Source organism: Grampus griseus, assembly GCF_964374135.1.
Source record: "Grampus griseus genome assembly, chromosome: 12".
In the NCBI taxonomy this organism is placed as follows: Eukaryota; Metazoa; Chordata; class Mammalia; order Artiodactyla; family Delphinidae; genus Grampus; species Grampus griseus.
Genome location: NC_139006.1, coordinates 8,416,305 through 8,440,854, shown reverse-complemented (window position 1 = coordinate 8,440,854; position 24,550 = coordinate 8,416,305). Strand labels below are relative to the sequence as shown.

General features: G+C 42.0%; 2 protein-coding genes across 2 annotated transcripts; both read left to right on the top strand.

Moving 5' to 3' along the window:
* Positions 1 to 418: 418 nt before the first annotated feature.
* Positions 419 to 23,954, top strand: ANAPC7 (anaphase promoting complex subunit 7). The gene is made up of 11 exons (XM_082667682.1): positions 419 to 579; positions 4,750 to 4,936; positions 8,117 to 8,236; positions 12,797 to 12,908; positions 13,217 to 13,370; positions 14,101 to 14,243; positions 16,319 to 16,436; positions 17,290 to 17,486; positions 19,913 to 20,137; positions 20,990 to 21,140; positions 22,830 to 23,954. The coding sequence occupies exons 1-11, from the start codon at positions 479 to 481 to the stop codon at positions 23,017 to 23,019; spliced, it is 1,698 nt and encodes a 565-aa protein (XP_082523808.1). The 5' UTR covers positions 419 to 478; the 3' UTR covers positions 23,020 to 23,954.
* Positions 10,306 to 11,059, top strand: LOC309830598 (cold-inducible RNA-binding protein-like). Its single transcript, XM_082667216.1, has one exon. The coding sequence runs from the start codon at positions 10,366 to 10,368 to the stop codon at positions 10,882 to 10,884; it is 519 nt and encodes a 172-aa protein (XP_082523342.1). The 5' UTR covers positions 10,306 to 10,365; the 3' UTR covers positions 10,885 to 11,059.
* Positions 23,955 to 24,550: the final 596 nt, after the last annotated feature.

The following is a 24,550-nucleotide window of genomic DNA, read 5'->3' as shown; positions in this document are numbered from 1 at the left end:
GCCCTTGGCGCCTGATTAAAATATCTAATTCCAGCTGTTGGGGATTTTTCCCCCCCCGCATCCTACTAGTATTTTAACTTTTATTTATGATAAATATCAATACATTTTTATTAATTTCTGAGAGTCCTCTCAGACTCATTTCAATTGGGCATGCATTCGTCCTGAGTTGCCTTTTGTCCCCAGCTCATTGTAAGCCCTCCATAAAGTTTGCTGCTTAGAATGATGATGTAACTTTCGCTAAAAACAACCCCCCGCACCCCAAACCAAATCGTACCACCTCACAGGGGGCTTGGCGGGGAAGGAACTGAGGGTTTTGTTTTTGTTTTCGTTTTTCTCAGGCATTTCGGTAGCTGCCTATTATCCTGGGGGCGGTGCCGCGTGTAGACCCGATGGACCCTGGCGAGGCGGCCATCTTGGAGTCTTCCCGAAGGAGCTTCAACCTCTTCGCGCTGGTGCCGCGGCGGCCTTGTTGGGCAGAATGAATGTGATAGACCACTTGCGAGACATGGCGGCAGCGGGGCTGCACTCCAACGTGCGGCTCCTCAGCAGCTTGTTACTTACAATGAGTAATAACAACCCGTGAGTTGAGGCGGGGAGCGGCCTGGGGCTGAGGAGAAAGCGGCGCCGGTTTGGGAACGTGGGCTGAGGGGACCTGGGGATTGGCGGGAAGGAGCGGCTGCGGGCCCCAGCTGAGGTTCCGAGGTCAGCGAGGGCCTCGTCGGGCGGAGCCGACTTAGGAACGAAGTTGAGTTCTCTGGGTCCCCGCGTTGTGCCGGGCGCTGGGATGCGCTCCCTGCGGGGGATGCGGCGAGCGGCTGCTTCGAGAAACGGAAGGCGGGGGCTCTGAGGACCACCCTGGCTAGGGTTTCCCGAAAGTTGGGAGCAGAGGTTTTCCTAAGGAACTTGTCGCCCGGCATAGCGACTGTCACATCGCTGGGCTGACTCATCCCTTCCCAGCTCCTTCCCGAAGAACGTTTTCTCGCTCAACGAGGCTCAAAGAAGCCCAGTCGCCTGGTTTTAGACCCTTGTCCTGCATTTGAGATTGATTTTTTTCCCTGGGTGTGTCAGTAGGGTTTATTTACTTTCTCGTCCCTGCAAACACCTGAAAACGGGAGACTTCCTTGATGGGTGAGAGTGGCACCTTTTGAAGGACTCGCATTGCCCTTTTCACGTTTCCAAAGCTGCCGCTTATGGAGTCTTATTGCGGATGAAGCACAGGGCTATTTCCAGCCTTGAGTGCATGTCGCCCCTGTGCTTAAATTTCTCCCTTTTGGTTAAATTAAAATTCCTTCCCACGGTCTACAAGACCAAACATCTCTCTCTCACTCTGTCTGTGCTCCAGCTTCCCTGGCTATTCTTTCTGTTAACTTGAACACACCAAGCTCGTTCTCAACTCAGGGGTTTTGCATTTGCGGGTCTGCTTAGAGTCCTCGCCTCAGAGCTGCCTCCTCATTTAGGTTTCAGCTCAGATATCCCTCCTAGAGAACTCTTTTTTAAAAACATTTAATTTCAGTTTTTATACAGCAGATTCTTATTAGTTATCTATATCATACATATTGGTGTATATATGTCAATCCCAATCTCCCAATTCATCCTACACCCCGTCACTTTCCCCCCTTGGCGTCCATACGTTTGTTCTCTACTTCTGTGTCTCACTTTCTGCCCTGCAAACCGGTTCATCTGTACCATTTTTCTAGGTTCCACCTATATGCGTTAATATACGATATTTATCTCTTTCTGACTTACTTCACTCTGTATGACAGTCTCCCTCCTAGAGAACTCTTGTCTGGCCACCAGAATTGTCCCTTACCCTCACCATTCTATCCCTTTGCCCTGTTTTATATTCTACATCACTTTTTTTTTTTTTTAACCAAGATATAATTGACATACTAGTCTCAGGTGTACAACTTAATGATTCGATATTTGTCTGTATTGTGAAATGATCATCATAGTAAGTTTGGCTAACATCTGTCACCTCACATAGTTACAGAAAAATGTTTTTCCTGTGATGGGAACTTTTAAGATCTATGTTCTTCATCACTTAACACCTAATGAAATCAGCACAGTGCCTGTGTGCAGTACGCACTCAAACGTTTATTGAAGGTGCTAAGGAAATACGTGCAACCTCAGGAAGGTGAAATACCGTGTTCAAGTTCACACATCTAGTAAGTGGAAGAGCTGCAGTGTCTGAATTTTGGTCCTTCTGACTCTAAAGTCTCCATTCTGACCCACCACAGTCTACTGCGTCTAAATGGCATTGTAATCTTCTACTGAGGGTGGACCCATTTGCATTTGGCCTGCTCTGGAAGCTGTCTGGGCCACTTAAGGGCGTTGCAGCTGTTCCTACCTATTTCATTTCCATTAGTGCTTTTGGACCTCACTACGGGAGACCCATCATTTTACCACCATCCACTTAGTGTTGACAGTGAGGAGCCCTGGTCTCTGTCGGCCTTCTTTGTTTATTCTGGAGCCTTTCACCTGGTTCTGAGTGATTTGTCAAAGCATACAGTGTCTACCATTGGGAATTTATGCACCAGTTAGTCATTATTCTTGGTTCTTGAAGATGTTACAGGATAGTTAGAAGGAGTTTGGTCCTTTGATTAGACTTGGCCCGTTCTTTATTTTAGGCTAAACTGGCAGTTTCCTTCCTAGCTTCAGGAGGTGTTTAAATTCTGACCTTTATCATTTATATTTTAATATTTCTTAATTGCCAATACACACCATAAAAAAAAATCAAACAGTACTGAAGGGGTATGCAGATAAGTGTCTGACCCTGAGTCTTGACCCTCACTCCACTATTTCCCTTCTCCACAGGCAACAACTTAACAGTTTTTCATGTATCATTTCAGAGATAACTTAGGCATGCATAAGTAGGCATGTATGTTACAATATATAAACATCTGAATCCTTTCTCTGAGTGTAGTATTTCTATCAAATCAACTATTTTCTTTCACATCTTATTTCTCACTAAATATATAGAATCTCAGAGTTGGAAGAGATCTCAGCTATCTGGACTGTACCTTTCAGTCCTTGACTTTCCTTTGTAACTTTATATCCAGTGTTTAGCCTACCTATCCTTTTTTTAAAATTATTTTTTCACTAAGATAAAATTTACATACCATCAGATTCACCCTTTTAAAGAATACATTTCTGTGTTTTTTGTTTTGTTTGGTTTTTTTTGTTTTTGCGGTATGTGGGCCTCTCACTGTTGTGGCCTCTCCCATTGCAGAGCGCAGGCTCAGCGGCCATGGCTCACGGGCCTAGCCGCTCCGCGGCATGTGGGATCTTCCCGGACCGGGGCATGAACCCGTGTCTCCTGCATCGGCAGGCAGACTCTCAACCACTGCACCACCAGGGAAGCCCCCATTTCTGTGGTTTTAAGTACATTCACAGAGTTGTACAACTGTCACCACTGTCTGTTCCAAAGCATTTGCATTACCTCCAAAAGAAACCCCAAATGTATTAGTAGTCACTCACCAATTCCACTTGCCCCAGCCCCTGGCACCTACTAATCTATGGTACCTATTCTTGAGTATCCTTCATTTGCTGAGCAGTTAACTGTCTCCAGAGTTCTTTGACTCTGACTGTTCTTTCATTTTAAGTGGCTGTAGGTTTTCCCTGTCAATGAAAAAATGTAAACTCTAACTGGGGGAAGGATGGGATTGGAGATTAAAAATACGAGTTTCCCATTAAGATTGGTGGCCAGTCCTAGGCACTTATAACACTTGTGAGCAATATTCAAGGTTAAAGAAAAGGTTCTGAAATGTATTGATTCTGTTACGCTGTCCTTAAACCCCTGAGACTCAAGGAAGTAAAAATTCTTGTTAGTGAAGTTTACTTCTGTATGTAAAAAAAAAAAAACCTTTCATCAAATAAGGCTAGTCCTCTCTCATTCTGTTCCACTCTGTCCCACTGGCTTATCCTAGTCTATTCCCATACTTCGGTATTTTAGTATTCCCATTTTCTTCAGTATTTGAAGAGTTTTAAGTACCCTCCGAACCTCTTTTTGTTCAGCACTTAGCTAAAAATGATTCAGAGTGGTGAGTTTCTCTTTTCCAGGTTCTTTAACCCTTCTTTGGTAATATTCAGTAATATTAGTTAAGTCATGATTGCTCTCTTTTGTCTGTATTACCCTAAAAATTGATGTTAATATGAGAGTTATGGATATATATCAGACTCTTCAATTAAGAGGGCTTGGGTTAAAGAAGGGGAGGAAAAGATACACAGTTGACCCTTGAACAACTTTCAGGGGAGGGGAGGGGGTGCCAACCTTCCCCACAGTCAAAAATCCACGTATAAGTTATAGTTGGCCCTTTATATATGCATTTCCTCCATATCTGCAGTTCTGCATACATGGATTCAACCAAGAGTGGTGTAGTACTGTAGTGTGTGCTATTGGAAAAAATCTATACATATAGGTGGACCCTTGTAATTCAAACCTGGTTTGTTCAGGGGTCAACTGTATTACATTTCTCTTTGTATATCTCTGTATTACTGAATTTGATTTAGATGTAATGATTGTTTTTATACTAAAGAGAACAATTTAAGGCAATTTTCTACATGTGTTGACCATATTGACATGAAGTATGACTCTTGCCTCTTTTTGGGGGGAGTAGCACTTAAGGTAAATTTACTTTTTTGTAAACTGTCAACATAAGGTGTATTAGGCTTATGTAGACACTAAGGAGAGCGTTCTTTCTTACATTTCAAAACAACCCATGTAGGGGGTATACTTTCTTTGTTTTCTAGTGAGTTATTCTCCCCATCTCAGAAGTACCAGCTTTTGGTGTATCATGCAGATTCTCTCTTTCACGATAAGGAATATCGGAATGCTGTGAGTAAGTATACTATGGCTTTACAGCAGAAGAAAGCCTTAAGTAAAACTTCAAAAGTGAGACCTTCAACTGGAAATTCTGCATCCACTCCACAAAGTCAGGTAATTGGAAGTAGATGTGTGATGTGGTTTTGGTTGGTTGGGTTGTTTTGAGAGCAAGAGACGCTGAAGGAGTTTGAAAGATTGCTGATTAGATGTAGAAGAAGTAAAATAAAAAGTAATTTTAAAGGGGAGGTGACTGGAGAAACAAAGATGAAAAACCACTTAGATGCAAGAATGCATCCAACCAAGCACTAAGGGCTAGAAGCAAAGTTGACTCTATGGATGAATCTAAAAATAGAATTAAATTTTAAATTAATTAGTTTAAAAATTAAATGGAATTATCTAGGCTCTAACCAAAGCCTTTCATTGTTCCTTCCTTTTATTTTATTATTTATTTATTTTTTGGCTTAGTTTCCCAACCAGGGATTGAACCTGCGCCCCCTGTGTTAGAAGCGCGGAGTCTTAACCACTGGACCGCCAGGGAAGTCCCTGTTCCTCCCTTTTATACAAACAGAACTCAAAATCTAAAGTGTTTTTAATAATTTTAATGAAAGTACACTCTTAAACTGTAACTCAGTTTTTAGGATAGTGAGCACCTGGGGAAATTTATATAAAATAATCTTATGAATTCCTACTAGTTTTGGTTGCTTGATAATTAGTTAAATAAATGAAGGGTAAAAAATTATAATTTCACCATTCGACAGTCATCCCATTGCTAGAAATTAATCCTAATAGTAGATTCACAAAAGGTTTACAAGGGTATATAACTAAGGCTGCTTATTGTAGTATTGTTTATAATGGTAAGAAACTGGAAGCAAAAGTGTTTATCAGTAGGATCTAGTTAAATTATAATATAGCCCTAGGATGGAATATGATGGAAATATTGAAGAAATGAAATATAGAGGTGTATGTGCTGATGTGGAAAATACTGTGTATATTAGTAAAGAAAATAAGGTTTGAAGCAGTGTGTTCACTACTCTTTTTGTTTAAAGGGGATAGTTTATTTATTTTATTTTTATTTTTTGGCCACACCGCACGGCTTGCGGGACCAGGGATTGAACCCGGGCCCTCCCTGGCCCTGGGCAGTGAAAACACGTTGTTCTAACCACTGAACCTCCAGGGAATTCCCTAAAGGGGATAGTTTATAGTTATATAAGTATATCTTGGTGTATGCCTAAAATATATATGGTTAATATACATGAAAAATTTTCTGTGTGCGTGAAGGAAATACATTTAATGGGAAGCTTTAGGGAGAGGGGAACTTTGACTTTTCAGTTTGAATCTGTCTTTAAATTTAAATTACACATGCAACTTATTTAAGAGGAGTGTCAGTAGAATGAACTGGAAGTGAAATTATGAGTTGTGTTCTGTATTTTTCCACATTAAAAAAAGATACAAAGTAACATCATTGCTTTTTTTTTAAAGCCTGTACATCTTCCTCTTGTTTCTTTTTATGTAGAACCTTTGTTTTTGTTTTAAAACGAAGCTTTTTTTTTTTTAAATTTATTTAATTTTTATTTATTTTTGGCAGCGTTGGGTCTTCGTTGCTGTGCGCGGTCTTTCTCTAGTTGCAGTGAGCAGGGGCTACTCTTTGTTGCGGTGCGCGGGCTTCTCCTCGGGCTCCAGGTGCACAGGCTTCAGAAGTTGTGGCTCGCGGGCTCCAGAGCAAAGGCTCAGTAGTTGTGGCGCATGGGCTTAGTTGCTCCACGGCATGTGGGATCTTCCCGGATCAGGGTTCGAATCCGTGTCCCCTGCATTGGCAGGCGGATTCTTAACCACTGGGGCACCAGGGAAGCCCAGAACCTTTGTTTTTGTTATTAAAGAGCTGATTGCCAGGAATTCTGTTTTCTGACACTGAATGGAAGTCATGTGTATTATCCACACAGACTCATTCATAGAAGTAGTTAACTCCTTTTTTAAAATTTATTTATTTATGGCTTTGTTGGGTCTTAGTTGCTGTGCGCAGGCTTTCTCTAGTTGCAGTGAGTGGGGGCTATTCTTTGTTACGGTGAGCAGGCTTCTCATTGTGGTGGCTTCTCTTGTTGCAGAGCACGGGCTCTAGGCACGCGGGCTTCAGTAGTTGTGGCTCGCAGGCTCAGTAGTTGTGGCTCGCGGGCTTAGTTGCTCTGCAGCATGTGGAATCTTCCTGGTCCAGGGCTCGAACCCGTGTCCCCTGTATTGGCAGGCAGATTCTTAACCACCACGCCACCAGGGAAGGCCAGTAGTTAACTGTTTTTGAGCGCTCTGTATGCTTAGCACCATGCTGAACCTTCCATGTGAATCAAATACATTTAATCTTTAAAGAGTCTTTTAAAAAATTGACATACAATTCACAACATAAAATTCATAATTCAGTGGGTTTTAGTGTATTCACAGAATTGTACAACCATCAGTACTGTCTTAATTCCAGAATATTTTCATCACCCTAGAGAAACCTTCTGCCCTTTATCTCCCCAGTCCCTGGGAATCACTGACCTTTCTGCCTCTGTGGGTTTACCTGTTCTGGACATTTTATATGAATGGAATTGTGCAATATGTGGCCTTTTGTGGCTGGCTTCCTTTACTTAGCATAATGGTTTCAAGGGTGATCCATGTTACAGCATGGAATAAAGAATCAGTTCTTTATTCCTTTTTATTGCAGAATAATATTCCATTGTATGGATATGCCATATTTTAACTGTTCATTAGTTGATGGGCATTTGAGTTGCTTCCGCTTTTTAAAATAATTAATTAATTAATTTTTATTTGGCTGTGTTGGGTCTTCCTTGCCGCACGTGGGCTTTCTCTAGTTGCGGTGAGCGGGGGCTACTCTTCGTTGTGGTGTGTGGGCGTCTTGTTGCCGTGGCTTCTCTTCTTGCAGAGCCTGGGCTCTAGGCGCATGGGCTCAGTACTTGTGGCTCGTGGACTCGAGTGCAGGCTCAGTAGTTGTGGCGCACAGGCTTAGTTGCTCTGCAGCATGTGGAATCTTCCTGGTCCAGGGCTCGAACCCCTGTCCCCAGCATTGACAGGTGGATTCTTAACCACTGCGCCACCAGGGAAGCCTTGTTTCCACTTTTTGTCTATTATTAATGCTGCTATGAACACTTGTATACAGGTTTTGTGTGGACATGTTTTCAGTTCTCTTGGCTGTATACATAAAAGCAGAATTGCTAGGTCATATGGTACTTATGTTTAACAATTTGAAGAACTGCTGTACTGTTGAAGTAATATTTTGAAGAGATGTTTTCATTTCCTCTTAAGTGTCTTCCATCTGAAATTGAAGTAAAGTACAAAATGGCTGAATGTTATACAATGCTAAAACAAGATAAAGATGCCATTGCTATTCTTGATGGGATCCCTTCAAGACAAAGAACTCCCAAAGTAAGTTGAATTAACAACTTGTTACATATTTTTCTCTTCCCCAGTCCTTCCAACCCTCTTCTGCCATGTTTTCAGGGATTCCATCTGAACATTTTATCCTTGTCTCTAATTGCCACTTTGTTCACCTGTTCTCCCTGTTTAGAGAGATGGAGGAGTGACTTTCTTATGAGACCGTGAAAATTCAGCTAATGAAAGTGGTAGCTGGAGAATAATATTACATATGTTTATTTTTTGGTGTTTCTTATTGTAGGAAATATGATTTGCAGTATACTTCCAGGTAGCAATAATACTTTTTAGAACCTCATTTTTTGCATTCTATAGGTATACGCATTTGATAGTGTGTGTTCCTTTCATTTTCAGAATTAAGACTACAAGATCCTTTTGTACGTTTGATTTGTCAACATATTATAATGTATAGGACACCTTCAACTGAAATCAAAAGTTCTGGTGTCTTGTCTGAGTTTAGGGCATTCAAGCTGTGTGCAGTGTGAACTTGGCACAAGTTAAAAATCTGGCTTTCCTTTTTTTTTCCTTACTGAGGATAATGGTACTTTCTCTGGTATAAGTTAAGTTCATGTATGTGAGAATACTTTTTAAAAGTACTATTCCATAAGGAGTATTATATTGGGCATCTCTGATTACAGGTTTTTTGAAGTCCAGTTTAGAAAAACAATGAAAATCTTAGCTCTTAGGAGTAAATTCACATCAGTATTTAATATTCTTCATACTCTCATGTCACCTACCGTCCTCATTTCATTGAAAAACTGTTCTGTGCAGTGTGTGCTTAACAATAAGGAATTTTATAGGTATGATGTCTATGTACATCTTCCTGCCCTTAAAAGAAAAGGAATCATAACCAGTAGGGACCTGGTGTATTTAGTTAGTGTTTTTTCACCCAGGTGTTACTGAGTTTTAAAAGTAAATAATCAAACTTTATGAGAACATGTTGAAGCATCTCCTCATGTTGAGGATTTATTTAATATTTTCTGAATTTTCAAAAGTAAGCTATTTCCTCAGTATATTTTATGGTGATAGCTGTTATTAAAAACATTTGTAAGTATATTATAGATTAACTTGTCTAATAGTAAGCTGGGCGCTCTATACTAAATTATGTTCTGGTACGCTATGAAAGTGTTACTCCAAGAATAATTTTTTTGTATATGTAAAGAGTGTCTTCTTTTGGAAAATGCTGTTTTGATTATAAACTTTGCATGGTACCTGTTCCTTATCTTATTGGAAATGTACCGTAATTTCTTCCTTGATGACTTGAGGGAGTTCAGGGACATTTTTTAAAATGAGTAATGGCAAAGAAGCTGAGCTTTGTATCCAGCACTTTGGTGTTTACAGCCGTCATTTCAGGAGAGACCAGAGGAGTCCACATATGTTAGGAGTACATATCTTTCGTTCTTCATTCTGTAGAGCTGTTGTAGCCAGGAGCAAGCAAAGATGTGTGCCTCACACATAAACCTAGAATATTTACAGTTTTTCTTTCTTGTCCGTTAGGGAGTTAACTGGCTTCTCAGTCTGTGTAAAGAACAAGGAAGTGAGTCAAAATAAATGTTTGTTAATGTATGGTAAATACCACCACACATTCTTTCACAATTTTAAAGGAAAATTCCAGTGTGAAATTATTATATCTTGGAAAATCTTCAACTTTTAAGAGAAACATACCAACAAACAATTTCTCACTCAGTTTTTAGAACACGATGACTGCTTGTGTTTATTACTGGTAGAATGTGGCTTTAATGATGCCCACAAGTAAGGATCTGTTTTAAAAAGAATTGACTTTCCTACTAGGTAGTACTCAAAACTCACTCTTTCAAAGTGTCAGGTAGTTTAAAGGGAATTTTAATATTTGTTGAGACAGATGGTCCGTTCGTCGTAGTTTGCTAATAATAAGCAGTCAAGAAAGGATATTAAATTTAATTCTTTTATTTTTTTCAAGTATTGACACCAGTACTGGAGTTTTCCTTTAAGTACCTTTTTTTGCATTTCAACATAGCCTAAAATGGAAAATCTGAGGCCAAATAAAAAATAGTTTTGAGTCACTTTGCACGTTAGTAGCTCGGGCCGTTGTGCCGTGCCATCTTCCCGCCTGTGCCAGGGACCTGCCCGACTCATTGGCCGCCATGGCATCACATGAAGGCAAGCTTTTCGTCGGAGGGCTGAGTTTTGACACCAACGAGCAGTCTCTGGAGCAGGTCTTCTCAAAATATGGACAGATCTCAGAAGTGGTGGTCGTGAAAGACAGGGAGACCCAGCGATTGAGGGGCTTTGGGTTTGTCACCTTTGAGAACATCAACGATGCCAAGGACGCCATGATGGCCATGAACGGGAAGTCTGTGGATGGGGGGCAGATCTGGGTCTACCAGGCTGGCAAGTCGTCTGGTAACCAATCCCGCGGGTACCGAGTTGGCTCTGCTGGGGGCCAGGGCTTTTTCCGCGGGGGCCGAGGCCGGGGCCGTGGGTTCTCCAGAGGAGGAGGGGACCACGGCTACAGGGGGAGCTGGTTCGAGTCCAGGAGTGGGGGCTATGGAGGCTCCAGAGACTACTACAGCAGCTGGAGTCAGGGTGGCAGCTGCGGTGACCGGAGCTCGGGCGGGTCCTACAGAGACAGCTGCAACAGTTATGCTACACACAACGAGTAAAAATCCTTCCTGCTCGAGATCGTCCTTCCAGTGGCCGTATATTTAAAGATTTTGGGAGCTCCGCTGAATCGTTAATGTGTAGTGATCACACGTCCTTGTACCCACTTTTGTAGTCTTACTGGTTCTGATCTTGTCAAACACAGCCTGACTGCTTCTGGCCCCCAGATGGCCTTGTTACTACACTTTGCTTTTTAAGGAAGCGCTTTCCATTTTTAAGAGTCTTAACGTTTTGAAGAGCACTTCCAGTTTTACTTTTACCATTTTACTGTGAGCCAAGAGGTTTTTTTCAGAAAATCACCAGGGGTTGTGAGAGTTTTGTTTTTTGTTTTCGGTTGTGTTGCTTTTTTTCTTTTTCTTTTCATTGGGGTCGGCCCCGTAAAGTTGGGTGCCCCGAGTCACTTCTCTTTGAGATTGAACAGACTCTGAATCTGCTCTTTGTCCGAAGCTGAGCAAGTTGTAGCTTTTTTCCAACTCGGTGTCATGTTTCTGAGTGTAGCGTGGTAGAACCGTGCAGGTGGCAGCAGAGCACCCGGGCTGCCCTGGCCTGGGCGTCCACCTGTCCTGTGGGACCCACAGTAGATTTGCAGACATCCCCGAGAGGTTCTTGAAAATGTGTATTTATATTGTCCTTTTTTGCCGGAAGACGTACACATGTCCCGTCAATGTTGTGTCTGAAGGGGTGAAGGAATTCTTACAAGCAGTTTTCTTTGGCTTCATGAAGCCGATTAAAAGACCATCTGAATGAAAAAAAAAAGTTTTATTTCCAGTATCCATTATTGCATTGTTTGATTCAGTATGGATTAATGGCGTACTAGATTTTTATATACTATGAGTTCATAATTGGAACAGATGTTGATGTTCTTTATCTTCATAGTAATTTTTAGTAAGTGTCTGGCATACCAAGCTACAGATAATTGAGGAGATTGGGGATTGGCTTTTTTTTTCTTTTGTGCCCTCATGTTGACTGCTTCCTTAGGGTAATGATCTGGCAAACAATGTGTTGTATTTAATACCTATTAATTTTAAATTGGAAAATTGTGTTTTTGTCTTTGTACTATTAAGAATATTTATCCCTTCCCTGTAACTTCTATATTCTTTGGAACTTTTAGGTATTCTCAAATTTTCCCTGTTGCATTTTTAGGAAGGGTTTTTCTTTTTCTTTTTCTTTTTCTTTTTTTTTTCCTTAACTAGAGCTTTTCTGAGTTACATATTTGAATTGTGCTAAAAATGCATTCACTAGATTTAAATAGTGTAGCTGATCTCAGGATCATCATCACCTCTAGAGGTCAGTTAGAGTTTGATTTTTGTAGCATTACTTTGATCAATCAGACAGTACCTGTGGGTCAAAGCTTTAAGCATTAGAAAGGCTAGAGTCTAGCTGCTAGACCAATTGTCAGAGAGAAGCGAAGTGTTTTATTCTGTATCTGTCATTTCCTTTTTGGGGAAAATTCATCTGATCTTTTTTAATTAGCTGTGTTAAGAATTCCTCACTTTCTCATGCTGTGATATTAATTGCATTTAGAATATATAAACTTAAAAAATAAAATACGTAAACAAGCATTTTTAGGGTAGTTCATCTTCTGTCTTAAAAATCAAGGTAATTAGAATTCTGTAACATTTCTCAAATGAAGGTTACTTCCATTTCCAGAGGCAGCATCTTTGGTCCAGTATTTTTGGACCTTTTGGCTGGGTAAGTGAGAAGAATTTGGGGGAAAATGGGAGGACATAGGAAAAACAAAGTAGTAGTTTCCTCTTTGGTTTGAAGAATGGGGTTGGGCTTTATTTCCACACAGCTTTGGGTAGATTTTCCAGTAAAAAGTAGAATAGCTGATAATAAAAATCAGGACTTATTGATGGTGAGATTTTGTTTTTAAATATATACTTACCTTATTGTCCTTTCTTTTCATTACAGATAAACATGATGCTGGCAAACCTGTACAAGAAGGCTGGTCAGGAGCGACCTTCAGTCACCAGCTATAAGGAAGTGCTGAGGCAGTGCCCATTAGCCCTTGATGCCATTCTAGGTACAGGTCATTCTCCCTGTTTTCATGGAGTGTTTACTCTCTAAGATAATCTTGGCTGTACATTAGAATAAGTTTATTTTTTTTAAAGTTGACCATGCTTCACCTCCAGAGAGTGAGTCAATAGGTTACTATTGCCGTGTATTCTTTCACTGATCAAGAAATACTGTAGTTGTTCTGTCATGTCCATCTTGCTTAGAATAGGGAAAGGGTTGCCTTATAACCTAGTGAAAGGGTAGCCTATTGCTTTTTGCATTGTAGAAGAAGGATGCTATGCCTCACCTTCTTTCTCCTACTTTTTGTTGGATTAGGTTTGCTGTCCCTTTCTGTAAAAGGTGCAGAGGTGGCATCAATGACGATGAACGTGATCCAGACCTTGCCTAACTTAGATTGGCTTTCTGTGTGGATCAAAGCGTATGCTTTTGTGCACGTTGGTGACAACTCGAGAGCAATCAATACCATCTGGTGAGAGCCACAAAGTTGATTCAGTATTCTTGGGGCCCTTATATGGGGGTTTTATGTATATAAATTAGCAAAACAGAAAAATGGATGCTTATCTGTTGGTATTACAGCCAATTGTCCCTAGGCTTTGCTAGTCTGTTAATGTACTGAATGGTCCCAGATGTAATAGTCTCTGTTAAATGTAAACTTGGACCAAGTTTAGCTCTGTACTTGCAAAAGTAGTAACCCTTGCAAAACAGACGGCCTTAGTGTGTCATACTTGAACCTGGAAGAACATCTTTTCGGATGCCCCAGAAGCATAGATTATTGCAGCATCTGACCTGGGTTGCCTCAGGACTGGGATTTTTCTTTCTAGTCAGGTAAAGTCCAAGGACAAGAGTGGGGTTTGTGTTAGGCAAAGTCATTTGGTTGAATAATAAGTAGCTGTCACTTTGAATGACATTACATTTAACACCGTATAGTATATGTTATCTTCTGAAAAACTGCAACCAGAAAGTTTCTAGGTAATGAGAGAGATTTCTGCTTTATTCTGTGTATTTACTATCCAGTCTTGTATAACTTTAAGTTAAAAGCTCAGAATAAGAAAATCTAGTTACACTTTTTTTTTAGTCTTTCCTTGTGAAAAATCTTGTACATACATAAAAGAAAATAGTGCCCATATACCCATCACCCAGATTCAACAACTAAGAGGATTTACAATAGACTTTAAGGTTCATTGTTTAATATCTTAAAGTTCACTAGAGAAAAAGTCCTTATTGAGAGATAACGTGGACCTACTGGGAAGCTTGGCAGATCTGTACTTCAGAGCTGGAGACAATAAAAACTCTGTCCTCAAGTTTGAACAGGCACAGATGTTGGATCCTTATCTGATAAAAGGTAAGTAATTCTTGGGGCAGGATGGAGGTCTGTAGAGGGGCAAATCAGAAGATAGGGAGAAGATGTAACATGATCTTCTGATACAGTTTTTTGTAAAAAAATATTTTATAAAATTGATTAGAGTAGCCTTTTACCTTTTTTTTTTTTTTTTTTTTTAGGCCTTGACAGTGTCTCTGACACTTGGGTAATTCCATTTTGAGCAGTTGTTTTTGCTTGAATTTAAGTGTCATCACCCCACAGATCATTATTTAGCTTTCTTTGTTTGGGGAGGGATCATAGCCCTTCCTTATGATTTACAGATTTATGATGTGCCTGACTGAGAATTTGGATGGCATCCCCAGGACCGTATATCCTTTTAGGGAATTTAGCTTTACTGTGTCCTTAAATGTAGTTAAAAAGGAGTAAGTGAACAGATGCTAAGAAAGTGATCAGGTGGTTAAAGGAAGTAATTAGAAGTGAACAACAAAAAAATCATTGATTTAAAAGAAGATTGCTGCTGAAGGAGGTAAGCCACAGGGACTTCCAAAGGATGGCTGTTGGGTGAGTGGCAGTGAGTGAAGGGTAATGTGCGCAGGAATAGTAGGAAATAAGGTTGGATAGATAGGCTGAAGTCTGCTTGTAAAGGCCCCAAAAAGGTCATCAGAAAAACATGGCCTTGTGACAATAAACAGTTTTGTAGACTCTTTTTTTTTCTTTTAATAAATTTATTTATTGATTTATTTTTGGTCGCATTGAGTCTTCGTTGCTGTTCACAGGCTTTCTCTAGTTGTGGCGAGCAGGGGCTACTGTTCGTTGTGGTGCACAGGCTTCTCATTGCGGTGGCTTCTCTTTGTGGAGCACGGGCTCTAGGCACGCAGGCTTCAGTAGCTGTGGCACACAGGCTCAGTAGTTGCGGCACATGGGCTTAGTTGCTCCACGGCATGTGGCATCTTCCCGGACCAGGGCTCGAACCTGTGTCCCCTGCATTGGCAGGCGGATTCTTAACCACTGTGCCACCAGGGAAATCCCAGTTTTGTAGAGTTGACAGAGCAGGGAGGGGAACTTCACAAGCATGTAGATGGGGAAACAGATCCAGAAAGATGAATTTGTTTGCCCAAGGTCCCCTCCTGCCCATTGTTATTCCTCTTCTTCAAATTGCCTGTGCCCATGATGAAAATGATGTTTTAGAAGTAGTAGCCCGGCAGTAGAGTCAGAATCTTGGAGTTAGAAGCTCAGACCCGAGTCCAGGGGCCAGCAGGGAGAGCTGCAGTAATCTTGGTTTCAGAGGCATTTTCTTTGGAATCTGAAGGAATATTAAGGAATGGAGGGGAATGGTGGTAAGAGATGGGTGACAGCGAGCTTGGGGCTTTTTTTTAATAGAACATGAGCGAAAATAAGGGGGGGGGGTAGGGCTGGGGGATGATCTTAAATGAACTAGACTCCAGAAGGAACTAGATGCTTTTTCTAGAATAGGCTAACTTTTTCTGAGACCGTCATATTAAGTGTGTACTCCTGACTGTGTCTAGACCTGTTGGAAGAGAGAAGTTAATTTGATGCCTTTTTTGGGCCTTTTCTGGTTATGTGTTAGGATAGCTGTATTATCACACCACAGGATATAGGGACAAATAGTTCCTGAAAATAACAGGCTTTCAAATTGTGAGGTAGGTCCTTCTACTCTTTTTTTTTTTTTTTTTTTTACTTTTGGATGTGTTTTGTCTTTTTTTTTTGCGGTACGCGGGCCTCTCACTGTTGTGGCCTCTCCTGTTGCGGAGCACAGGCTCCGGACGCACAGGCTCAGTGGCCATGGCTCACGGGCCCAGCCGCTCCTCGGCATGTGGGATCTTCTTGGACCAGGGCACGAACCCGTGTCCCCTGCATCGGCAGGCGGACTCTCAACCACTGTGCCACCAGGGAAACCCTGTTTTGTCTTTTTAATAGTCATTCTGTAGGAAACTGGGAATGCTGGTGGGAGGAGCTCATGATGGTGGAGAGGGCTCAGACCTTGCTGGAGCTGGGGCCTCAGTGTGGACTCTGATGAAGGTTACACCTCCTTCAGAAAAGATGCCTGCTGCTTTAATGAGCCTCTTCCTTTGTAGGAATGGATGTATATGGCTACCTCCTGGCACGAGAAGGGCGGCTGGAGGATGTGGAGAACCTTGGCTGCCGCCTTTTCAATATTTCTGATCAACATGCAGAACCCTGGGTGGTCTCTGGGTATGTTTATGCACTCCCTTTTCTCCCCAGTTTTAGTAGATTCTTTAGGAAATTGTGGTTCCTCCTCAATAGAATATAGATTTGAAAGCTTTGGTTTAAGGGATAATCAAGACTTGGATTCAAATCATGGTCTGCCTGTGACTTTGGATACATCATTTACTTCTCTGAGTCTGTTTTCTCATTTGGAAAATGAGGATAATACCCCTGCTTTATGGGGTAGGTGTTTACTGAGATAGTGAATGTATCATGCTCAGCACTGCACCTGAACACGGGCAGCCATCAGTGAGCAGGCCAGGAACTGTGCTGCTGTTATTAACCTGGCTTTACAAATTCTCTGAATGTCTCTGACCTGATAACATACCCAGATTGTCAGGTTCTTTTTTTTTTAAATTTTATTATTATTTGGCTGTGTCGGGTCTTAGTTGCAGCTCATGGGCTCTTCGTTGCAGTGTGTGAGCTTCTCTAGTTGCAGCCTGTGGGCTCAGTAGTTGCGGTGCACGGGCTCTAGAGCATGCAGGCTTAGTTGTCCCGTGGTATGTGGGATCTTAGTTCCCCAACCAGGGATTGAACCCACGTCCCCTGCGTTGGAAGGCTGATTCTTAACCACTGGACCACCAGGGAAGTCCCCATCAGGTTCTTTTTTGTAATTTTTCCCTTCCGTATCAAGATTTCTCCCTTAAAAATAAATATTCAGTAGATTCTTGTTGTTCTGTTTTTTCACTAATATCTTAGGCTAAAGTTGTAAGGGGTTTGTAGTAAGGATCACGTAGAGGGCCTTTTCTCTGATTTTCCTTTTTGAAGAAGTTTCTTTATGGTCTTATCTCAGATAACTTTTGGTTGTTTTTTCCTCCAGGTGTCATAGCTTCTATAGCAAACGCTACTCCCGAGCCCTCTATTTAGGAGCCAAGGCCATTCAGCTGAACAGTAATAGTGTTCAAGCTTTGCTACTTAAGGGAGCAGCACTCAGAAACATGGGCAGAGTCCAAGAAGCAATAATCCACTTTCGGGAAGCTATACGTCTTGCACCTTGTCGCTTAGATTGTTATGAAGGTAAGATAAAAAATATAGATGAATGGTGTGGATCTGTAGATGTGGCGACAGCACTCAGATGGAAGGTTTTGTTGGGCCAGCAGTTTCCGAAGTTTGTTGTACATTGGAGTCCTCTGGGGGAACTTTGAAAAATCCTGATGCTAGGTCACTCCAGTACTGTTTAAGTCAGAATATTTGCTGTTGGGATATAGGCATCAGTACTCTTTTAAGATCACAGGTAATGCCATTGTGCAGACATATTTGGGAACCACTGCATTAGGCATTATAAATTCATTTATGGCCGGACTTTTCACTCCATACTTTAAATCCAGTTTTTTCATTTTTTGTTTCTGATTTTTGGTTAGGGTATAGTTGGGTTGGTTTTTTTTGTCATGTTTTGTTTCTCAAACGTGGCCCACTCATTAACGTGAGTTTCTCTGTGCTGGCACTGTGCTGGATTGCTTGGTACGTCTTTATTGGGTTTTTTTTTCTTCTTTTTTAAAATATTTATTTATGTATTTGGCTGTGCCAGGTCTTAGTTGCCGGGTGTGGGATCTTTATTTAGTTGCAGCATATGTGGGATCTGGTTCCCTGACCAGGGATCGAACCCGGGCCTGCATTGGGAGCGCAGAGTCTTAACCACTGGACCACCAGGGAAGTCCCTGTCTTTATTCTTCTTTACAATTGTCTTACCTTGGGCCAGAAATATTACTCATAGGGTAACTCAGTATCCATATGACAGTGTTGGTTGTGGGAACTGGTCAGTTCATTGTGACCTCTGGAGTAGGCATGATCAGGGTCAAACTTTGTTATGTACTATTTTAAGTTCGTGTGAACTGCCCCTAGGAGTTCAAAGCTATGCCAGCTTCAGCAGCATTTGGTGACTCAGTCGGAGACGTTAAAATAGATCTTACAAGATGCAGTTCCTCCAAAGCATATTTTTATAAGAATTTAAAAATAAACCCAGGAGTCTAGGAGTGATTTGCTCTTAACAGGAAGATGAGTTCAAATTTGAGAAATAAAATTTGGAAGTTGGTGTAAAGAACAAATCTGCTTAGATAGCCAGAGAACTATGCCTGTTGTGGATTTGTTCTTAAGAAACTGCAACAAACCAAGCTTTTGGTTTCAGATTAAATTCTTGATCCTGAAACTGTAGCTTCCCTAGCCTCCCAGCTGCTTTTATCACGCTAACTCCTGTCTGCTGTGTGCCTGTTTCACAAGAGCCTAGGAATGCAGCTAACTGCATTACCACAGTGAGTGGTTGGACACAGGATAGTTAGAGTTGTTCCCCAGTTGGCCAGTGAGGCTTTATGGGATGCCTTCACTCAAGCCACAATTTGGAAATTTGGATCAGGGTGACTTGGTTATGCCTTCTGGTGGTTCTTGCAGCCGCCAACCAAGCTTTCTTTACTGGTGGGGGCCCTGGATCAGTGAAGTGCATTCTTCACATTTCCCTCTGAATTTCCAGTGGGGCTTTAGCAGGAAAGTAAAACTATTCAGTAGGTAGTTACAACCAACCACCATATTCTGAATCCACCACGTTACCCTTAAGAGTTAGGTAATTTCTGGTTAAGTAACCATAGTGTGTGGTAGAATGTGCACATATATTATAAATGCCACTAGGGTGGAGGAGTATACAGAGAAAATCTGCCAGGGAGTGTGTGGGTTTGGGGTTTAAGCTGTTTTTCTGTTTTGATGAGTGCTTTGGACTAAAAAGTACCTCCTCTGTTCTCTTTGATTTCTTGGCATGAACAGTTGAGAGTTGACTGTACTTGAAATGTCCCCGTGGAGCATCTTGCTGTGGGTATGGAAAGAGGCAGGAGCTGCCGATCTCAGTGTATTTGATCCATCTGATTAAGCCCTTTCCATCCAGTTTAGGGAAACCCTCAGCAAATGCTTCTTGAGATAACGTTTATGTTTCAAATGAGAAGGTCTTCCTTTCTCCTGAGGTTGCTCCCTAGGTCCTTTAGTTTTTAGAGCTGGACATTCGCTGTGGACTGTAGGAGCCCTCCCCCTTAAATGTAGGACTAAAGGTGACTGAGCACAGCTGGAAATTAACAGTTTGTTAAGAGGCAGCAAAACCTTGGGTTTTGTTGGAAACCTCCTCTTTCACAGTATGTTAATGTCACATTAGTTAGTGTCACATTCGTTCCTCTGACTTGCAGCTGGGCTGCCTACATGCTTTGGTTTACTTGTGCATGTTTGTTTCCTTCACTAACTGAAGGTGCCTTTGCACTACAGGCTTTTTCCACGTCCGTCAAGTGCTCTGGGGAAGAGCACCTCTTAGCTGTTCCATCAACATACCCTTCAGTCTGATCTCACCATCAGACTTTTCCCTTGGCCTGCCCTTTGTTTTAAACTTTGAAGGTTTGTAATTTGGAAGGCTGTCAGATGGAAGCATGGCTTGGAATGGTAATGTGGTTGAACTTTGTGTTATATTTTTTCAGGTCTCATCGAATGTTACTTAGCCTCCAACAGTATTCGTGAAGCAATGGTAATGGCTAACAATGTTTACAAAACTCTAGGAGCAAATGCACAGACCCTTACCCTTTTAGCCACCGTTTGTCTTGAAGACCCAGTGACACAGGAGAAAGCCAAAACTCTATTAGATAAAGCCCTGACTCAAAGGCCGGACTACATTAAGGCTGTGGTGAAAAAAGCGGAACTGCTTAGTAAGTGTATCTTGTTTACTTCCCTGTTCGTAGTTAATTGTGTAAAACCTGATCTCAGTTGGATTCCCTAGTCCCAGTTGGTTACAGATGACCAAACGGGTGTGTGCTTTTTTTTTTTTTTTTTTGTGGTATGCGGGCCTCTCACTGTTGTGGCCTCTCCCGTTGCGGAGCACAGGCTCTGGACGCGCAGCCTCGGCGGCCATGGCTCACGGGCCCAGCCGCTCCGCGGCATGTGGGATCCTCCCGGACCGGGGCACGAACCCATGTCCCCCGCATCGTCAGGCGGACCCTCAACGACTGCGCCACCAGGGAAGCCCTGGCTGTGTGCTTTTGCACTAGGTCTGAGCCCATGTGAATTGGTTTATATTTAGCACAACCAAATGTAATTGGCTTAGAATGACTTTTGTGGAGTGGCTCAAACCAGGTGTACTTGGTTAGTACCTATTCAGCTCACTTTGTCCTGAACTAATTTGGGCCGAATATACCTGGTTTTAACCAATTTGAACTGTTTTGACCCATCTTATGACTTCCCTTTTAGACTTGGTTTTTTAAGTCCTGATTTATGATGAACTGAGTTTAGGGTAGTTTAGCAAATAAAATCCATTTTGGCTTTTTATATGAACTTTGGTCGTGAGTAAGTTTTTAAAAATCAGAACTCAAACTGCAGAGTTCCTAATGGAATAAGAATTCAAACGACCTTGTTCTCACTTCCTGCCACACCACTGTTCTCTTGACATCTATAAATAGATGTTGGATTGTGATCATTGTTGTGGTTTTGTGTATATGACTTGCGATGGGAATATATTTCGAAATGTTGTGTAAGTAGGAAAATGAGAGTCTTTTTCTTTTCAGGCAGAGAACAGAAATATGAAGATGGAATTGCTTTGCTGCGGAACGCACTAGCTAATCAGAGTGACTGTGTCCTGCATCGGATCCTAGGAGATTTCCTTGTAGCTGTCAATGAGTATCAGGAAGCAATGGACCAGTATAGTATAGCACTAAGGTAGGCACTTAGCCTCCCATGGGGGGAAGGTCATTGAGGGGTAGAGGAAGCAGGGAACAATGTAACAGGAGTTCTGGAAACACACACACTTTGTGCCCATGGTTGAAAACAGTAATAATAGTAATGGTAGAGTTGTTTGTAAATTTATGACTTCTAAAGTCTTTTCCTTAACTGATATTAACATTAAAGAACTGTTTCACTCATAACCAGCCACACCACTATAACATCTGTTTTCATTTGTGTAGATCATCTTCCTGGCCTTGCCAACACATATACGTATTTTTATAGGGTTATACGTAGTATATATTTTATATTCTGCTTTTTCAATCAACGTATTGTAAGTACTTTCCCATGTTTCTACCTACTGTAGTAGTTAAGAACTTAAGCTCTGAAGAATACTACCTTTACCACCTGTTATCTTGGGCAAGTTACTAACAGATTTCCTTGTCTATATCTACCTTATTAGGTATTAAATGATTAAACGAGGATTAAATGATTATTCCGTGTAAAGCTCTTAGCACTGTGCCTGGTATATAGTAAATACTAAATAAATAGTGGTATTCTTACTGCTTAATACAGAAGTGATTTCTTTGAGGGTCGTCTGTGTGTCTATAAAGTTATGGTGGAGGCCTGTCTTTAATCGAGTCTGATCACATCTATTTACTTGTTCAGCAGTTAAGCACCACTCATGTGCCTGGCATCTCAGTAAACACTGGGGATGCTGTGATTCCGGGAGCTCTCAGTCTCAGACGTGCAGACTGATAGATACCATGTGCTAAGTGCTTTCAAAGCAGTCTCTAGAAGGCAGGGTGGGAGTGCAGAGGGTGGGGAGCGCTGCGTGTGGGTGAGAGCTGTATGGAAGGTTTCAGAGAATAGGAGATGTTACAGTCAATCTACAGTTATATAAGTAGGAACAGGATTCCAACATGGGTTTCATTTGCTTTTTGGAAACCCAGAAGCAAATGTGAAAATAAAATATAGAAGCGGAATTTGCTAGAGATTGGACACCGGCTGGCCTCAGTGATGGTCACAAAGGCAAGAGGAGAGATTGCTTAGGAACCAAGTAAATAAATGTTCTGGATCCTCTGAATTTTGAGGGTTTTGGCATGCACAATACTCTTAGCTGCTACAGTCAAATGCTGCCCAGGTTGGGTAGCTTTGGGTCCTGGGGTCTAACCTAGGAGTTGACAAATCTGTTCCATGGTAAGCATGATGATTTTGGTTGACTACTGAAATGCTGATATGTTTAATTATATCATAAGAATATGGAACAGTTTTACTCACAGAAAAATAAGTATTTTTTGTAAACTTGTAACTTAAAAACCTAATACTGTTAAATTATATTTGAATTTTTCTGTTAATGGTTGTTTGCTACTTTTTCATTTGTGTTATCTAGTATCTTCCTCTAGCAGAATGCTAGGGGTATTAAGTGTGAAAAGGTTTAAGAAATAAATGGAGAAAACTCAAATTGAGAATTCTAAAACTTAGGACAAGATGCCTTTTTTCACTTCTAGTGGTGGACTCCCTCGATCTTCCCTATGGAACTGGAGTTGTTTGGAGAGGCCAGGCATTAGCAGTTTCTCTGTGACTGGGTGGTCATTTCACTGCTGTGCCAGGGAGAGATGACGCATCAGCCAGCAAGAAGCAAGGCAGAGATTCAGGCCTCTCCTTTGTTTTGTTGTCCCCTAGTTTGGACCCCAATGACCAGAAGTCTCTAGAGGGGATGCAGAAGATGGAGAAGGAGGAGAGTCCCACGGATGCCACTCAGGAGGAGGATGTGGACGACATGGAAGGGAGTGGGGAAGAAGGGGACCTGGAGGGCAGCGACAGTGAGGCGGCCCAGTGGGCTGACCAGGAGCAGTGGTTCGGCATGCAGTGAGGCAGGCACAGCTCCGTGGCCACACTGGCCTGCCCCGCTCTGAGCACTTCCATGGACTGAAGGAACCTGTAGGAGCCCGCTCTCTGGGAGGACAATGATTCAGCATGTGATTGCAGCAGGGGTCTCTGCCCCTTGCTCCGTATTTCTAGTAGTGACTTCATTTTTAAAAACTGAGCCTGACCAACCTTCCATATATCTCCATCCTCCTCTGCTCCAGTCAGGGAGGACCAAGTGAGCACTCAGAGGCCCGTGGACATGTCGGGGCTTCTGGGACAGAGTGCTTTTTATAGAACTAACTTCTAAATCTGAAAGCTCGAGGAATAGAAAGTCTTTTGTCTGTGATGTTGTGGATGGGTTTAAAGGAGCGACCTGTTCCCCAGAGCAAGAGTGTCATCTCCCAGCAGCAGCATGGACTGGCCCTTTCAGAGAGGGTTTCCTGTCCCAGAAATCATTATCCTGGGTTGTCCAAACTTCCCTAGTAACCTTGCTTCTTTCTGCAATGTTAGTAATGCCTTAAGCTGACAGTTGCTGTTTTGCAGAACAGTTTTCCTATTTGCTAATCTGGTAACTTGCCTATGAGCCTGGGCCGAATCTGAGAAACAAGTGTGACCTAGAGCATGAACAGAGGCACAGTTGGGGTAATTAATAAAACTGTTTTTTGTACAGTAATGATGTTGGGTTGGTCAGAATGGAAGCCCTTTATAGATTCTTTTTTTTGGTCTCTTATTTACAGTGCATTGATTCAGCTCTAGAATTATTTGCCATAAATAGACTCTCTTTTTCCCAGGGAAAGGATTGGGAGGAAAGGGAGCTGGGAGGATTGGGAACCTCAGGTAATACTGAGCTGGTTCATCCATTCGCATTTTTGATTGGTAAATTCCTGGGGAGAGTCTTTGGCCAGATTTTAGACTGAGTCTGCCTATCTCTGTCAGGGGCGCTGAGGTCGGTGTCTGGTTTCAGCATTCTATTGTGGGGTCAGCAGGGGGCTCATTCCCTGGGCTCGGGTGCTGGGAGACTACCCACCCTCTCCCCCTTGTTTAATATGTGATGTTTTTGGAGGTGAAGGTAGTGGGGGGTGTCACAGCTAACCCCAAATTCTCATCAAAATAAAATTAGCCAAAGGTGGTACAAAATGGGAATTTGACATAAATGGAAAGTTCTGTCTTAATGTGTAAAAACATAGAGTGTACAATAGTTTAGGAGCTTAGAACATCTGATAACTGCAATTTAAAGTGGGCAAAAGGTTACTGTTAAAGTATCTTTCAGTATGAGAACCAAAGCTTGGGCAGCATCATTTGAAGGAGCAGTTTTTAAAGAGCCCAGCAGGCAGTTGGAGTCATGCCAGGTGAATGTGTGGCCCAGAGAAGACACTGCTCATTTGTGCTCGCTGCAGGATGCAGGCTCGTGTCCTTCCTCAGCTCGCCTCTGAGCATCCATGATCAGTTAGTGCTTTGGGTGAAAAGGTGAAATCTCTCCTCTGGGGAGGAAGCCCAGCCACACCCTCCTGACCTTGTTTCTGCATGTCAGGCTC

What these genes read in the sequence shown, in the direction of transcription:
- ANAPC7 (XM_082667682.1), top strand. Translation starts at nt 479, where the DNA reads ATGAATGTGATAGACCACTTGCGAGACATGGCGGCAGCGGGGCTGCAC. An exon ending in AGAGCAATCAATACCATCTG is followed by an intron (nt 13,371 to 14,100) that starts GTGAGAGCCACA and finishes AATATCTTAAAG; the next exon opens with TTCACTAGAGAAAAAGTCCT. An exon ending in GGATCCTTATCTGATAAAAG is followed by an intron (nt 14,244 to 16,318) that starts GTAAGTAATTCT and finishes CTTCCTTTGTAG; the next exon opens with GAATGGATGTATATGGCTAC.
- LOC309830598 (XM_082667216.1), top strand. Translation starts at nt 10,366, where the DNA reads ATGGCATCACATGAAGGCAAGCTTTTCGTCGGAGGGCTGAGTTTTGAC.